The sequence below is a fragment of the Macaca mulatta genome, chromosome 2, assembly GCF_049350105.2.
Source record: "Macaca mulatta isolate MMU2019108-1 chromosome 2, T2T-MMU8v2.0, whole genome shotgun sequence".
Lineage (NCBI taxonomy): Eukaryota > Metazoa > Chordata > Mammalia > Primates > Cercopithecidae > Macaca > Macaca mulatta.
This window is the reverse complement of record NC_133407.1, coordinates 1,861,399-1,878,676: the sequence shown is the minus strand read 5'-3', so window position 1 is coordinate 1,878,676 and position 17,278 is coordinate 1,861,399. Positions and strand designations below refer to the sequence as shown.

At 49.0% G+C, this 17,278-nt stretch overlaps 1 protein-coding gene across 13 annotated transcripts; it reads left to right on the top strand.

Annotated features, from left to right (window-relative positions):
- Window positions 1–1,014: 1,014 nt before the first annotated feature.
- Window positions 1,015–15,621, top strand: TM4SF19 (transmembrane 4 L six family member 19). 13 transcript variants are annotated; one of them, XM_077990793.1, is made up of 7 exons: window positions 1,015–1,161; window positions 5,737–5,840; window positions 6,333–6,393; window positions 11,539–11,740; window positions 12,114–12,191; window positions 14,596–14,761; window positions 15,033–15,621. In XM_077990793.1, the coding sequence occupies exons 3-7, from the start codon at window positions 6,371–6,373 to the stop codon at window positions 15,257–15,259; spliced, it is 696 nt and encodes a 231-aa protein (XP_077846919.1). In that variant the 5' UTR covers window positions 1,015–1,161; window positions 5,737–5,840; window positions 6,333–6,370; the 3' UTR covers window positions 15,260–15,621.
- The last annotated feature ends 1,657 nt before the right edge of the window (window positions 15,622–17,278 follow it).

The following is a 17,278-nucleotide window of genomic DNA, read 5'->3' as shown; positions in this document are numbered from 1 at the left end:
AGCCGAGATCCGGCCACTGCACTCCAGCCTGGGCGACAGAGCAAGACTCCTTCTCAAAAAAAGAAAAAAAAAAAAAAAAAAAGAAAGAAATCCTGGCAGACTTCACTGGGAATGTTTGAACTGAGTCTTGAATAGGAGCTTGTCCATAGAGGGTCACCAATCTCCCATGCAGAGAGCACCACAAAATCCTCAGAAATTTGGTGAGAGTATGGTACAAGATGATAGTGGCCTGGGGCTTGAACAAAACAGTTAGGAGGCTGAGTGTGGTGGCTCACACCTGTAATCTTAGCACTTTGGGAGGCTGAGGCGAACACCTGAGGTCAAGAGTCAGAGAGCAGCCTGGCCAAAACGGCAAAACCCCGTCTGTATTAAAAATACACAGGAGTCAGAGAGCAGCCTGGCCAAAATGGCAAAACCCCGTCTGTATTAAAAATACAAAGATTAGCCGGGCATGGTGGCAGGTGCCTGTAGTACCAGCTACTCAGGAAGCCAAGGTGGGAGGATTGCTTGAGTGTGGGAGGTGGAGCTGGCAGTGAGCCGAGATCACGCCACCGCACTCCAGCCTGGGTAACAGAGTAAGACCCTGTCTCAAAAAAAAAAAAAAAAAAAAAAAGTTAGAAGTCCAGTACAGGAACCATGCCACACGTCGAGACAGCCAAGGGCAAGGTAAGGAGAGTGATGAGGAAAAAGGGGTGGCTGCCCCGCTTGGTGCTGTTCTGCCAAAGAGCCCAGATTCTTTGCGGGGTGGCAGATGAGGACAGGAACAGCTGGGGTGTGGAAAGCGTTGCTGCCTGGGGAGAGCGGAGGGTGAGGTGTTTCTCACGGGTGCATCCAGTGACTCATCAGGACCGTGGAGCTCATGAGGCCTCCTGTTTCCTGCCTTAGAATCACATGGAAATGAGCAGAGGGTGGGTCATCAGGACAGGGCGCTCCAAGGAGCGGAAGCGCCCTCAATGCAGGCTGTGGGCAGGGGCGTGGGCGCACACACACGCCTGGGTGACCTCTGCGTATATAGAGAGCCTCCCTGGCCCTCCTGGACAGAGTCCTGGAAAGACAACCTTCAGGTCCAGCCCCGGGGCTGCAGGAGCGGAGCCCCCTCTGAAGAGGCAGCCTTGCTCCAGGTTCTTTCTCTCCCATTCTGAGCCTTGACAGCAGATGCAGGTAAGCAGAGATGAAAGGGTGAGGTGACGGCCAGGGACAGCGCAGCCTCACAGACGAGAGTGCACGTTTCCACTCCAGCGGGCCTGGCTCTGCAGCTTGGCGGCTGTGTGACTGCACAATTCACTTACCTTCTCCTTTTGCCTCAGTCTGTCAACTTCCGGCCTTTGCACCTAGGATACTTTTCCCTGCCTAGTACCTCACTGTCCATCAAGTGTGGGCATGGGCAGCCCTTCCTGCGGGAGGCTGCGTTTTGCTTCTGCCAGATAGGATTCGGTTCCTCCATGGGCTTCCATGACGCCTTAAGTTGGATGCCTCTGCCTGGTACTTACTGCAACCAGCGGCGAATCCAGAGTCTGCAGCAAACTCAGTCCTTGCCTTCTGGGGGAAAGATTCAGCTGAGGGGCAGAAGTGGGTTTAAGGCAGAGGGAGAGGCCGAGGCAAGTTTTAGAGAAGGAGTGAGAGTTTATTAAAAACTTTCAGAGCAGGAATGAAAGGAAGTAAAGTACACTTGGAAGAGGGCCAAGTGCGCGACTTGAGAGATCCAAGCGTGCTGTTCAGCCCTTGACTTGGGTTTTCTACATGGGGATGGTTCCGCGGTCTCCATCTCTTCTCCCCTGATCTTCCCTTGGGATGCGCTGTCCGCACGCCCCAAAGTCTGCCGCACAGGCACTTGGGAGGGGCCGCATGCGCAGTGGGGTTACTGAAGTCCTGCGCATGCTCACTTGAGGCGTTTTTCCCTTAGCAGCGGAGCGGCGCTAGAGGACCGTCACGAACCAGCTAAACTCCGCCATTTTGCTTCTTAGTGCACCTGCTGGAGCGCTGACGCCCAGCCCCTGAGCTCTTATCAGGTAGCTACTGATCACCAGGTTCAGGTATTTTCCATCTGTTGGGAGACTGCCTTTCCCTGACGCTGGCTGTGACCAATTATTATTTTAGAAAGACAGAGTAACAACTGCCTGACCATCCCCTCACAGTCACCTGAGGTTACTGGGGTCGGGGCCTTCCCCGGCCCTGCTCGTGTCTGCTCTAACACTCACCACACTTCATTAGGATTGCTTTTTGGCCAGCCTGACGCACATGGTGAAACCCGTCACTGCTAAAAATACAGAATTAGCTGGGGGGGTGCGTGCCTGTAATTCCAGCTACTGGGGAGGCTGAGGCAGGAGAATCGCTGGAACCCGGGAGGTGGAGGTCGCGGTGAGCCGAGATTGTGCCACTGCACTCCAGCCTGGGCGACAAGCGAAACTCTGTCTCAAAAAACAAACAAACAAACAAACAAAAAACCAGAATTGCTTTTTGCCTTAGCTGCGTCCCCAGTAAACTTTAAGCTCCTCAGGAAAAGGGATTACATCTTTTTCATCATTATATCCCTAGCCCCCAGCAAGTGCCTGTCAGGTAATGATCACTTAATAAACATCTGACTGAAGAAAGAATGAAAGAAAAGGCTTGCTAGGTGGCGAGGGAGATCCACAGGGGTAGAGAATGTGCGTTCTCTTCCTCCATGGAATTGAGCTGATCACTTCTGTTGTTGCCCTGACATGTAGCCGATGACTTGCTCACCTAGCCAGGACCTCAGGACAGAACAAGGAACTCCCCAACAGCCTGGTTTTCATGTTTTACCTTCTGATCTTGCTTGTCTCTTCAGATATCAAATTAGCCCACCTCTTTGCTCACCTCCTGGTTCACATTTTTTGGAAGCGTTTCTCCAAATGTTATGATTTCTAGGGGGAATAAAGTCAGGAAGAGGAGGTGAAATTCACACGACGGCAAGCGCTTTTAGTGTTTGATTGGCGGACAGCCAGCCTCTGAATTCCACTCATTCAAAAGCCATGCTCCAGCTGGTAGTTTTCCCCTCGTTGTCCATCATTTTTAGTTTCCCCTTTAAGACTTTTCTGAGCCGGGCGCGGTGGCTCACGCCTGTAATCCCAGCACTTTGGGAGGCCGAGGCGGGTGAATCACCTGAAGTCAGGAGTTCAAGACCAGCCTGGCCAACCTGGAGAAACCCAGTCTCTACTAAAAATACAAAATTAGCCGGGCGTAATGGTGGGCACCTGTAATCCCAGCTACTCAGGAGTCTGAGGCAGGAGAATCGCTTGAACCCAGGAAGTGGAGGTTGCAGTGAGCCGAGACCGGGACATTACACTCCAGCCTGGGCAACAAGAGTGAAACTCTGTCTCATAAAAAAGAAAAAAAAAAGAAAAAAGACTTTTCTGATGGGAAAGTTTGTGTAGATTGTCAGGGGGTTGATGTTGGTGAAGTGTCTAGACAGGCCTTTCTCAAAGGTGGTGTGATTTGAAGGCACTAAATGCGTTCCTGCACTAGGGCGTCTCCTGGCCCTATGATCTAGAGCGCCCGCTTGAGAGGCCACCACACACCCATCTTTCCTTGGGCCCCCGTCAGTCATCTGAGTGGGCAGTGGGTTAAAGTTGAGAGTTGCTGACACCCTGGGTGGTTAATTTGCCTCAACACAGAATTACACACTGAAAGCCTCGCACTGCATGATGGGACCATCTCGGAGGGAGGCTGCGTGGACATGCGGGGGGCATCGCAGCACTGTGGGCCGCTGTGAGGGGGGCCGTTCTCCACAGTCACCCTGCTCTCAGGAGCAGGACAGGCTCCTTGCTGTGACTGAGGAGTCCAGTGGCCTGCCAGCCAGAGGGGTGACAGGGGAAGAGACACCCCATCCCTCCTGATTCCTGACCCCATCCTGCCCCAGGACCCTTGGGTCACAGGGGTAAGGGTCACCGTTGGTTCATATCCTACCCCCACCCTCCCCGTGACCCCTCCCCTCTCCTGCCCCCACCCTCCCAGGACACCCCTCCCCTCTCCGGCCCCCACCCTCCCAGGACACCCCTCCCCTCTGCTGAGATCCAGACTCCTTTTCATCTGGGACAAGCTCTTTATTCACTGTGGAAGACATGGCTTGGAGGGCTAATACCCAATGGACAGGGCATGCGGTCAAGGCAACTCATCATAACGAAATCGAAGAATTGCAGCCAAAAGTTCCCTCTGGGGAGGGGAGGGGCAGGAGATGAGCATGGGCTGAGATTAGAGGAAGCAAAAGTCACTGAGGGCTGTGGGGTAGGGTGAGGGAGAGGAGCCAAAGCATACCCCCAAACTAAACAGTCTGCTCAGTGTTCTCAGTGTTTGTCGTCTTTACCATAAGCTACAGTCTGTCCGGGCTCGGTGGCTCACGCCTGTAATTCCAGCACTTTGGGAAGCTGAGGCAGGCGGATCACTTGAGACCAGGAGTTCAAGACCAGCCTGGCCAACATGGTGAAACCCCGTCTCTACCAAAAATACAAAAATTAGCTGGGCATGGTGGTGGGCGGCTGTAGTCCCAGCTACTGGGGAGGCTGAGGCAGAAGAATCGCTTGAACCCAGGAGGTGGAGGTTGCAGTGAGCTGAGATCGCACCACTGCTCCAGCCTGGGCGACAGAGCGAGACTTCGTCTCCAACAAAAAAAAAAACTACGGTCTGAAAAAATAGAAAACACTCGACAAACCAAGTTTCTAAAAAAATTTTGAGTTCCTAAGTTGTAAAACTGTTTTTAAAAGGATATCATGAAGATGAAATATAGGATAGTGGTTCCTAGGAAGGAATCCAGAAAGAAGGCAGGATTGGAGAGGACACACCTGGAGCATCAATGATGTGATGGGTAATGACATATGTTTTACAGTTGGTTGTGTTTACATGGGTGTTAATTATCCCACACAAGTTACACATATAGTTTACTCATTATGTTTAATTCTTTTTTAATGCAATTTTTTTTTTTTTTGAGACAGTGTCTCGATCTGTGGTCCAGGCTGGAGTGCAGTGGTGTTATCTTGGCTCACTGCAACCTCTGCCTCCCAGGTTCAAGCGATTCTCCTGCCTCAGCCTCCTGAGTAGCTGGGATTACAGGTGCACACCACCACGCCTGGCTAAGTTTTGTATTTTTAGTAGAGATGGGGTTTCGCCATGTTGGCCAGGCTGTTTTGAACTCCTGACCTCAAGTGATCTGCCCGCCTTGGCCTCCCACAGTGCTGGGATTACAGGCATGAGCCACCATGCCTGGCCTTTGATGCAAATTTTAAAAATATAATTTCAACTTTTGAGATTCGGGGATACATACGCAGGTTTGTTCCATGTGTCTATTGTGTGATGTTGAGGTTAGGATATGAGTAATTCCCGTCACTCAGGTAGTGAGCTCAGTACCTATAGATAGTTTTTCAGCCCTGGCCCTCCCCCAATGTTTAATTCTTTGTGCTCTGAAATATTTCATTATTTATGTGTGATGTAAAGTAATCCCCCCTTATCTGCAGCTTTGCTTTCCAAGGTTTTAGCTATCTGTGGTCAACTGCAGTTCAAAAAACTTACATGAAATATTTTCAATGAGAAAGACCACATCCACATAACTTTTATTACAGTATATTGTTACAACTGTTCTATTTTATTATGGTTGTTGTGAACTTCTTACTGTGTCTAATTTATAAATTAAACTTTACTATAGGTACGTATGTATACGAAAAAGCATAGTACAGACAGTCCTCTACTTATGAAGGTTTGACTTCTAATTTTCCAACTTTACGACAGGTTTCTAGGGACCTAACTCCATCATAAGTTAACTCCTTACACGTTATGATAGGATTACGGTTTCTACTGAATACTCATTGCTTTTGCACCGCATAAAGTCAAAAGTAAGTTGGGGCCGGGCGCGGTGGCTCACACCTGTAATCCCAACATTTTGGGAGGTGGAGGTGGGAGGATCACTTGAGGCCAGGAGTTTGAGACCAGCTTGAGCAACATAGTAAGACCCTGTCTCTACAGAACTAAAAAGTTAGCCAGGTATGGTGGCGCATGCCTGCGGTCTCAGCTACCCGAGAGACTGAGGTGGGAGGATCGCCTGAGCCCAGATCAGGGCTGCAGTGAACAATGATTGTGCACTGCACTCCAGCCTGGGTGACAGAGCAAGACCCTCTCTCAAAATAAATAAATAAATAATTAATTAATAAATAAATAAAATCCTAAGTTGAACCATTGTGAGTCAGGTACTGTCTACTATGTTGCCAGCATTAAATGCCTTTTGGACTTAGGATATTTTGACTTAGAATGGGTTTATAGGAGAACGACCCCATGATAAGTGGAGAAGCATCTGAATATACAAGGTTTGGTATGATCTGTGGTTTCAGGTATCTGCTGAAGCTCTTGGAACATATCCGCTGCAGATATGGAGGACTACTGCGTGTGTGTGTACGTACATATACACATATATACACACATTATACATTATATGTGTGTATGTGTGTGTGCATATATAGAGAGAGCCTCTGATCCATATCATATATATATATATATATATATATATATATATAAAATTTCCTTCCTCCCTTCCCTTCCCTTCGCCTGCCTGCCTGCCTGCCTACCTGCCTCCCTTCTCTCGCTCTCAATCTCGCTCTGTCACCCAGGTTGGAGTGCAGTGGCGTGATCTGGGCTCACTGCCACGTCTGCCTCTCGGGCTCCAGTGATTTTCCTGCCTCAAGCTCCTGAGTAGCTTGGATTACAGGTGCCTGCCACCACGCCCAGCCTTTTTTTTTTTTTTTGAGACGGAGTCTCACTCTGTTGCCCAGGCTGGAGTGCAGTGGCATAATCTTGGCTCACTGCAAGCTCTGCCTCCCAGGTTCATGCCATTCTCCTGCCTCAGCCTCCCGAGTAGCTGGGACCACAGGCACCCGCCACCACGCCCGGCTAATTTTTTTGTATTTTTAGTAGAGATGGGGTTTCACTATGTTGGCTAGGCTGGTCTCGAACTCCTGACCTCATGATCCACCCACTTCAGCCTCCCAAAGTGCTGGGATTACAGGTATGAGCCACTGTGCCCAGCCTATATACACATATTTCTGATTAAGTGCAAAGCAATGTGTTATAGGAGTGTCAAGAGCCTAAAGGGGCCAAGTGCAGTGACTCATGCCTGTAATCCCAGTACTTTGGGAGTCTGAGGTGGGAGGGCCCTTGAGCCAAGGAGTTTGAGACCAGCCTGGGCCACATAAGGAGACCTCACCTGTATTACATTTTTTTTTTTTTTTTTTTCCTGAGACGGACTTTCACTCTTGTTGTCCAGGCTGGAGTGCAGTGGTGCGATCTCGGCTCACTGCAACCTCTGCCTCCTGGGTTCAAGTGATTCTTCTGCCTCAGCCTTCTGAGTAGCTGGGATTACAGGCATGCACCACCACACCCGGCTAGTTTTGTATTTTTAGTAGAGACGGGGTTTCACCATGTTGGCCAGGCCAGTCTTGAACTCCTGACCTCAGGTCATATGCCCACCTCAGCCTCCCAAAGTGCTGGGATTACAGGCGTGAGCCACCACACCCGGCCAAAAATAAAATTTTTAAAATTAAAAATAAATAAATAAAGAGCCTTAAGGGGAGACAGACATGTAACAGAACTGCACAGTGGCAACAGGCCACTTCCTGGGGATGTCATGACGCTGAGTTTTTTCAGATCCACATTGACGTGCGTCTGCCCAAATATTACTAGTCCTGTTTTAATTCATATTTATTTATATATATGAGCTCCACTCTGGTTGCCCAGGTTGGAGTGCAACGGCAAGATCTCTGCTCATTGCAACCTCTGCCTCCTGGGCTCAAGCGATTCTCCTACATCAGCCTCCGGAGTAGCTGGGATTACAGGTGCCTGCCACCACGTCTGGCAAATTTTTTGTATTTTTAATAGAGACGAGGTTTCACCATGTTGATCAGGCTGGTCTCAAACTCCTGACATCAGGTAATCCACCTGCCTTGGCCTCCCAAAGTGCTGGGATTACCACATTTGGGTAATTGCAAGTTTTTAAATTGATTTTTTATTGTGGTAAAGTATGTAACATCAAATTTGTCTTTTTAACCATTTTAAAGTGTACAATTCAGTGACAGTAATTACATTTGCAATGATGTACAACCATTACCATTATCTATTTCCAAAACTTTTCTTCACCCCAAACAGAAAGTCTGTAACCATTAAACTGTGGGCAGTGGCCCAAATCTGGTCGTAGCTACTCTGGAGGCTCAGGCTGGAGGATCATTTGAGCCCAGGAGTTGAAGACCAGCTGGGGCAACATATTGAGACTGCATCTCTAAAAAACCCCCAAAACCACTGGGCGTGGTGGCTCACGCCTGTAATCCCAGCACTTTGGGAGGCCGAGGCAGGTGGATTACCTGAGGTCAGGAGTTCAAAACCAGCCTGGCCAACATGGTGAATCCCCGTCTCTACTAAAAATACAAAAATTAGCCGGGCGTGGTGGCGGACGCCTATAGTCCCAGCTACTTGGCAGGAGAATTGCTTGAGCCCGGGAGGCAGAGGTTGCAGTGAGCTGAGATCGTGCTACTGCACTCCAGCCCGGGTGACAAGAATTAGACTCTTCTCAAAAAAAACCAAAAAAACAAAAAAAAAACCCCAAACCTCTGTAACCATTAAACGATAACTCCCCATTCTGTCCTCCCCACAGTCCCTGGTAACCTCCAATCTACTTTCTTTCTCTGTAAATTTGTTATTTTGAATATTTCATATAAGTGGAATCAATATTTGTCCTTTAGTGTCTGGCTTATTTCATTTAGCATGATTTTTTTTTTTTTTTTTTTTGAGACGGAGTCTCGCTCTGTCGCCCAGGCTGGAGTGCAGTGGCGCGATCTCGGCTCACTGCAAGCTCTGCCTCCCGGGTTCACGCCATTCTCCTGCCTCAGCCTCCCGAGTAGCTGGGACTACAGGCGCCCACAACCGCGCCCGGCTAATTTTTTGTATTTTTAGTAGAGACGGGGTTTCACCGTGGTCTCGATCTCCTGACCTTGTGATCCACCCGCCTCGGCCTCCCAAAGTGCTGGGATTACAGGCGTGAGCCACCGCGCCCGGCCTGATTTTTTTTTTTGAGATGGAGTCGCTTGCTCTTGTCACCCAGGCTGGAGTACAGTCGCGTGATCTCGGCTCACTGCAGCCTCTGCCTCTTCGGTTCAAGCGATTTTCCTGCCTCAACCTCCGAGTAGCTGGGATTATAGGCAAGCACCCAGCCGACATTTAAATTTTAAGCAGTCTGATTAATCATGTTCTGTGGATTGTGCTTTTTGCATTTTATTAAGAAACCTTTATCTAACCCAAGGTCCCAGTGTTTTTGTTTTATTCTAGAAATTTTATAAAGCTTTTAGACCCATGCTCCATTTCAAGTGAATTTTTGAATCTGTTATGAAGTAACAGTGAAGGTAGTTTTGTTTTGCATATGTATTGTTCCAGCACCATTTGTGGAAGAGACTTTTTCCCACTGAATTGTTATCTTCTTAAAAAATCATTTATCGGCCGGGCGCGGTGGCTTACACCTGTAATCCCAGCACTTTGAGAGCCCAAGGTGGGTGGACCACAAGGTCAGGAGATCAAGACTGTCCTGGCTAACACGGTGAAACCCCGTCTCTACTAAAAATACAAAAATTAGCCAGGCGTGCTGGCGGGCACCTGTAATCCCAGCTACTTGGGAGGCTGAGGCAGGAGAATCGCTTGAACCCAGGAGGTGGAGGTTGCAGTGAGCCAAGATCACGCCACTGCACTCCAGCCTGGGTGACAGAGTGAGACTCCATCTCAAGAAAAAAAAAAAATCATTTGTCATGGATTGGGTCTATTTCTGAGCTCCAGCCTGTTCCAGTAGTCCAGTAGTCCGTATATGTTTCCTTACGCGGTGACTTCAGTGTCTTCAGTTACTGTAGCTTTATAAGTCTTGAAATCACATGGCGTAAGTTCTCCAGCTTTGTTTTTCAAAATTCCTTTGGCTAATCTTCAAAATTGTTTTGCATTTCCATATAAATTTGGATTCAGGTTGTCAATTTCTATAACAAAACTCTCCTAGGATTTTGACTGAGATTGCTTTAAATCTATGCATCAATTTAGGGAGAACATGTTAGCAATTTTGAGTCTTCTGGTTCAGGAGCATGGTATGTGTCTCCGTTTATTTAGGTCTCCATTAATTTTCTCAGCAATGCTTTGCAATTCTTACTATATAGGTCTTGCAGATATTTTGTTAAATTCATCCATATGTATTATATTTTTATGCTATTGTAAATATATTTTAATTTCAATCCTCAATTTGTCATTGCTTGTATATAGAAATACAATAGAATAGAATTTTTGTATATTAATCTTTTATTCTATGACCTTGCTAAACTCACCTGTTAGTTCTAATAATGTTTAGGATTTTCTACATAATGTGATCACATTATCTGTGAATAATAACAATGTTACTTTTTTTTTTTTTGAGATGGAGTCTTGCTGTGTCACCCACCCAGACTGGAGTACAGTGGCATGATCTCAGCTCATTGCAACCTCCGCCTCCCGGGTTCAAGCAATTCTCCTGCCTCAGCCTCCCCAGTAGCTGGATTACAAGCGCCTGCCACCATGCTTGGCTAATTTTTGTATTTTTAGTAGAGACAGGGTTTCACCATGTTGGTCAGGCTGGTCTTCAACTCCTGACCTCATGATCTGCCCGCCTCGGGCTCCCAAAGTGCTGGGATTACAGGCGTGAACCACCACGCCTGGCCGGCAATGTTACTTCTTTCTTTCCTATCTGTATGGCTTTTGCTTCCTTTTATTTTCGTACTGCACTGGCTAGGACCGGCGCAAAGCTGAATAGAAGTGGGGACAGGCCGGGCACGGTGGCTCAAGCCTGTAATCCCAGCACTTTGGGAGGCCGAGACGGGCGGATCACGAGGTCAGGAGATCGAGACTATCCTGGCTAATATGGTGAAACCCCGTCTCTACTAAAAAATACAAAAAACTAGCCGGGCGAGGTGGCGGGCGCCTGTAGTCCCAGCTACTCGGGAGGCTGAGGCAGGAGAATGGCGGGAACCCGGGAGGCGGAGCTTGCAGTGAGTTGAGATCCAGCCACTGCACTCCAGCCTGGGCGACACAGCGAGACTCCATCTCAAAAAAAAAAAAAAAAAAAAGAAGTAGGGACAATGGACATCATGAAGCCACCTTTAAACATTTCTTTTTGTTGGATAGAAATAATCACTGGCTGTAATAGAGGCATAAACAAAATATGATGGAATGCAAACTATGTATGTGTGGACAGGGGTTAGCAGAAAAGGAAACAATTAAATCCTAGTCCCTGGGGAAGATTCCTAAGGAGCAGAGTTTTTAAGCCGGTTGCTTGGCTCATTGGTCTGTCCCTGGAAGGTGGCGGTTTCTGTAGTATTTCCCCCAGCCATCACATGCTGCTGGAGTTCCCTTCCCCATCCCCCGACAGCAGCGCTGCCCCGACTCCTATCTGTCCCAGAATGCTGTCCTCTCCCTGCATGCCAGCATGCTCACGGACCATCCCCCGACAGCAGCGACAGCAGCGCTGCCGCGACTCTCTCTCTGTTCCAGAATGCTGTCCTCTCCCTGCACGCCTGCAAGCTCACGGACTTGCTCCCGTATCCTGGGGCTGAGCCTTGGGACTGCAGCCCTGTTTGCTGCTGGGGCCAACATGGCACTCCTCTTTCCTAACTGGGATGTGACCTACCTGTTGAGGGGCCTCATTGGCAAGCACGCCATGCTGGGAACTGGGCTCTGGGGAGGAGGCCTCATGGTAAGTGTCTGGGGTTCCCTGAACGCGAACTCTCAAAGAGATCCCGGAGGGGGAGCAGGAAGGTGGCACGGGAAGTGTTTTGATTCCTTGCAGTAAAGTTTATTCTAACAAGCTGGTCTTGGATCTGCAGAAGCTTTAAGAGACAGGAAGACTAACTTGGGACCAGGCAGGTCAGGTGTGAAAGTTAACATCCACACATCCACAGCGTTAGATCAGGCTAGTCATCCAACTGTGGGTCCCCGGAGTCAGAGTCAAGAGGACAACTGAGTTCATGGGAGGTGCCCAGCCACCCTATTTCAACAGCTGTGGGCAGCACCTAGAAACAGCTGGCAAAGTAAATTTCCTCATCTCAACATTCTTCTCTCTCCTGCAGGTACTCACTGCCGCTATCCTCATCTCCTTGAAGGGCTGGAGATACGGCTGCTTCAGTAAGAGTGGGCTCTGTCGAAGCGTAAGCACCAGATTCCACTCTTCTAACACCGAGAATGTCTCCACCTCTATTACTCTAAAGGCAGGATGGTAAAGAGGCAGTTTTGGTCTTGGGGCCTGAAGTCAGGTCCTCACTGTGACCCTCAGTAATGCTAAGTTCTTTGGCAAGTTGCTTCATCTTTCCAGTTTCAGGCTTTCATCTGTAAAATGGGAGCTGAGCAAGTCAAGGGAGTAGTGCTTAGTGAAGCCCAGATGTCTGTACCAGTGGGAGGAACTGTTATTCTCTTAGTGTGCTGGGCAATATGGACTGAGTTATGACACTGTAATCGTGTCATTGATGGAAATTTTCCTAGTTATTTTAACTAATATTTTCTTAGAACAGGAAACTTTTCCAGAGATCATCTAATCACTAGATTCTAATCTAACCCCTCCATTTTACAGATAAACTGAGGCCCAGAATAAATTTGTAACTTATTAATTATAGCAGCAACTGTATAAACTTGAAAGATCTCAGTATATGTGTGTAACACACACACACACTCGGTCTCAGACATGAATCTGTGGCCTTACGGTAACTCAACAGCCTGCTCTGATATCTGCAGCCCACGTGTTGGGAAGCCCATTGACTCAGTTACATGTTAAAAAATTAAATATAGGCTGTGCACGGTGGCTCACGCCTGTAATCCCAGCACTTTGGGAGGCCGACATGGGTAGATCACCTGAAGTCAGGAGTCCGAGACCAGCCTGGCCAACATGGTGAAACCCTGTCTCTACCAAAAATACAAAAATTAGCCAGGTGTGGTGGTGGGGGCCTGTAATCCCAGCTACTTGGGAGGCTGAGGCAGGAAAATCGCTTGAACCCGAGAGGCGGAGGTTGCAGTGAGCCGAGATGGCGCCACTGCACTCCAGCCTGGGCGACAGAGCTAGACGCCGTCTCTAAATAAATAAACACTTGCACATTTCTTTCACTGTCCTCATTCATGTACTGTCTGTTCTCAGTCCCGTCTGGTTTTCCCTGAGGCACGTAGTTCTGACACTGAATGTGCATCAGAACCACCTGGAGGGCTTTTGCCAGCACATGGACTGCTGGGCTCCTCCCCAGAGCTTCTGATTCAGGAGTCAGGGGGAGGAGGAAGTTTTGCATTTCTAACAAGTTCTCAGGTGATGTAATGCAGCTGGACAGGGACCCCATTTTGGGAACCACTGCCCTAGGCTTACTAGTTCATCTTCAATCTTTTAACTCAGAGTCAAAACTTACTATACACCTTTCTCCAGTCCCTCCCCAACTCCAAACCAGCTTGACATCAATGGGAAGATGACTCCATGACTCTGAAGAAAACGCTATGTAGGTGTTATTCAGATTTTTAAAATACACATTTTTGGAGGAGGGAGAAAAATATCTAGAACCCTAAGAAAGAATTCAATATGGGCCGGGCACAGTGGCTCACACCTGTAATCCCAGCAGTTTGGGAGGCTGAAGCAGGCGGATCACAAGGTCCAAGACCAGCCTGACCAACACGGTGAAACCCCGTCTCTACTAAAAATACAAAAATTAGCTGGGTGTGGTGGCGCACACTTGTAGTCTCAGTTACTCGGGAGGCTGAGGCAGGAGAATTGCTTGAACCCAGAGGCAGAGGTTGTCGTGAGCTGAGATCGCGCCACGGCACTCCAGCATGGGCAACAAGAGTGAAGCTCCATCTCAAAAAAGGAGGGAGAGAGGAAGGCAGGCAATATAGAAGCAGGCTAGAAACCTGTCAAGGAAGGAAACCCAGTTATTTTCTGGGAGGGCAGTGAGGGCACACACTGATCGCCACGGGAGCTCTTGGCTGGAGAAATGCAGCAACAGAAGTGGAGTCATTTCAGAGTCTGACTGCAGCTCCTCTCTCGCTGTTTCTCTCCCTTCTTTCCCTCCCTCCCACTTCTCTCCTTCCCTTCTTTCCTCCTTCTTTCCCTCCTTCGTTCCCTGCCTTCCTTCTTTTTATCCTTGATTTGAAAAAGAAAAATCAAAGTTGGGAGCCTGGAACTTTTGAAAATGCACCTTTTCCTCAGAAGAGTCAGAGGCGGGCCTGTGATCACCTGCCTCTTTAGCTCAGAGGCTGAATGGCTGTAATCCGCAAAAGGTTTGTGATGCCAACCTGCCGAGCAGCTCAGGCGAACTTGCTGAGTCAGGGAGATCCGGGGCCAAGAGTCTGCGATTCTCCTTCTTGGTCCTTTCTCTCCCAGCCCTTCCTGGCTCTACCTGGAAACCGCTCACTGGCCTCCCCACTGTGGGTGATGCTTCTATCTTGTGTGCCATGGATAGAATTCTCCCCCGTGACAGGACAGAAGAACGCCTGAGACCAGAGACGTTAGACCTGTGCAGACCGCCCCACAGGCTCCCCAGCCGCGACCCCGTCTCAGCTCGCCGTTTCTCCTTCCCTCCGCAGGTGCTTACTGCTCTGTTGTCAAGTGGCCTGGCTTTACTTGGAGCCCTGATTTGCTTTGTCACTTCTGGAGCTGCTCTGAAAGATGGTCCTTTTTGCATGTTTGACACTTCATCCTTCAATCAGACACAAGCTTGGAAATATGGTTACCCATTCAAAGACCTGCATAGTAGGTAAATGGGTGGAGGCTCGGGCTTAGTCTTTTCAGAGAGAGGGAGAGACAAAAAGACACACAGATGAACTACAAGTTCCTTTGGGTCACACATCCTAGCATCTTGCTCCTCTGATGCTCAGAAAATTGCAAAGGCAGCAGGAATGGTCACCCTCAGGAGCCCAGTCCCATGACCCAGTCAGGAGAGGCTCCCGTTTTCTACTGGGGTTGCCTGTTTGGCTTTCCTTACTTATTGCCCGACCCCTGGTCTCCTGATTTTTTGGGATAGGAATTATCTGTATGACCGTTTGCTCTGGAACTCCGTCTGCCTGGAGCCCTCTACCGCTGTTGTCTGGCATGTGTCCCTCTTCTCCGCCCTTCTGTGCATCAGCCTGCTCCAGCTTCTCCTGGTGGTCGCTCACGTCATCAACAGCCTCCTGGGCCTTTTCTGCAGCCTCTGTGAGAAGTGACAGGCAGAACCTTCTGGGCCTTTTCTGCAGCCTCTGTGAGAAGTGACAGGCAGAACCTTCTGGGCCTTTTCTGCAGCCTCTGTGAGAAGTGACAGGCAGAACCTTCTGGGCCTTTTCTGCAGCCTCTGTGAGAAGTGACAGGCAGAACCTTCTCGTTCAAGCCGGGGTGTTTTCATCATTGGTTGCCTGAATCCTTTCTACAAGGAGTGGGTACAAATTACAAACAAACTTTCCCTTTGGGTATCTCTGGAGAAATAATGACAAAAAAATTCACGGCATGTCGGTTGAATGACAGAATGCATTTTAAATCACATTGTAATCTTCCAGGTGATCCATGGATAGGACAAATAACTAAGTCTTTATAATTGTGTAGGAATGTGTAGTTCATAAAATACCCTCCAGCCAGGATCTCGTTTCAGCTTCTTGACAATCCCATACAATTGGCCGCTTGTTACACGTCGAGAAGCTGAGGCTCACAGAGGGCGGCAGGCTTGCTACACAAAAGCACACAGTGAAATTCAGGTGAAGTCAGCACCCGACCCCCATCTCCCTGTTCTTCTGTTGTTGTTGAGACAGGGTCTTGCTCTGTTCCCCTGGCTGGAGTACAGTGGCACAACCATAGCTTACTGTAACCTAGAACCCATGCATTCAAGCGATCCTCCTGCCTCAGCCTCTGACTAGCTGGGACTATAGGCACACACCACCATACCTGGCTGATTTTAATTTTTGTACGGATGGAATCTTGCTACATTGCCCAGTCTGGTCTTGAACTCCTGACCTCACGTGATCCTCCCACCTTGGTCTCCAAAAGTGCTGGATGACAGGCGTGAGTCACTGTGCTGGGCCCCAACCCCCATCTTCTAAATTCAAGTTCTCCAGTTATTATGGACTAAATAGTGTTTCCTCCAAATCCGTAGGTTGAAGCCCTAACTCCCAGTGTGACAGTCTTTGGTGATGGCACTTTTTTTTTTTCTTTTTTTTGAGACAGTCTCGCTCTGTCACCCAGGCTGGAGTGCAGTGGCAAGATCTCGGCTCACTGCAACCTCCACCTCCCAGGTTCAAGCGATTCTCCTGCCTCAGCCTCCTGAGTAGCTGGGATCACAGGTGCGTGCCACCACGCCCGCTAATTTTTCTATTTTTAGTAGAGACAGGGTTTCACCATGTTGGCCAGGCTGGTCTCGAACCCCTGACTGCAAGTGATCCACCCACCTCGGCCTCCAAAAGTGCTGGGATTACAGGTGTGAGCCACTGCGCCCGGCCATGATGGCACCTTTAAATTAGTAATTAAGGTGAAATAAGACTGGGCGCAGTGGCTCACACCTGTCATTTGAGCATTGTGGGAAGCCGATGTGGGAAGATCACTCGTGACCAGGGGTTTGAGGCTAATCTGGGCAACACAGTGAGACCTCGTCTCCAAAAAAAAAACAACAGATGATTAAATGAGGCCATAAGGGTGGGACCCTAATTAAAGAGGACTGGTGTGCTTATAAAAAGAGGAAGAGAGAACAGAGCTCTCTACACTGGCTCAAAGAAAAAGGCCCTGTGAGGACCCAGTGAGAAGGCGGCTGCCTGCAAGTGCAGGGGCGAGGCCTCAGGAGACACCAAACCTGCTGGCACCTGGTTCTTGGACTTCTAGCCTCCAGCACTGAGAAAATAAATTTCCGTTGCTTAAGTGGCCCAGTTCGTAGCATTCTGTAACAGCAGCCTGGCAGACGAATACACCAGCGTTCTCTTCACTGGTGTTCCAGAGTTCAACAACTAGACCCTGAGGAGCATCACCTCTGTCCACACAGTTTGGACGTCTGTCCCCACCCAAATCTCATGTTGAATCTCATGTTGAATTGTGATCCCCAGTGCTAGAGGTGGGGCCTGGCGGAAGGCGTGTGGATCATGAGGTGGCTCCCTCACGACTTGGAGCTGTCTTTGCCATGGTGGGTTCCCGCGAGGTCTGGTCATTTAGAAGCGTGTGGCACCTCTGGCCTCTCTCTCGCCTGCTCCTGCTCTCACCATGGGACTCACCTGCTCCCTCTTCACCTGCTGCCATGAGTAAAAGCTCTCTGAGGCC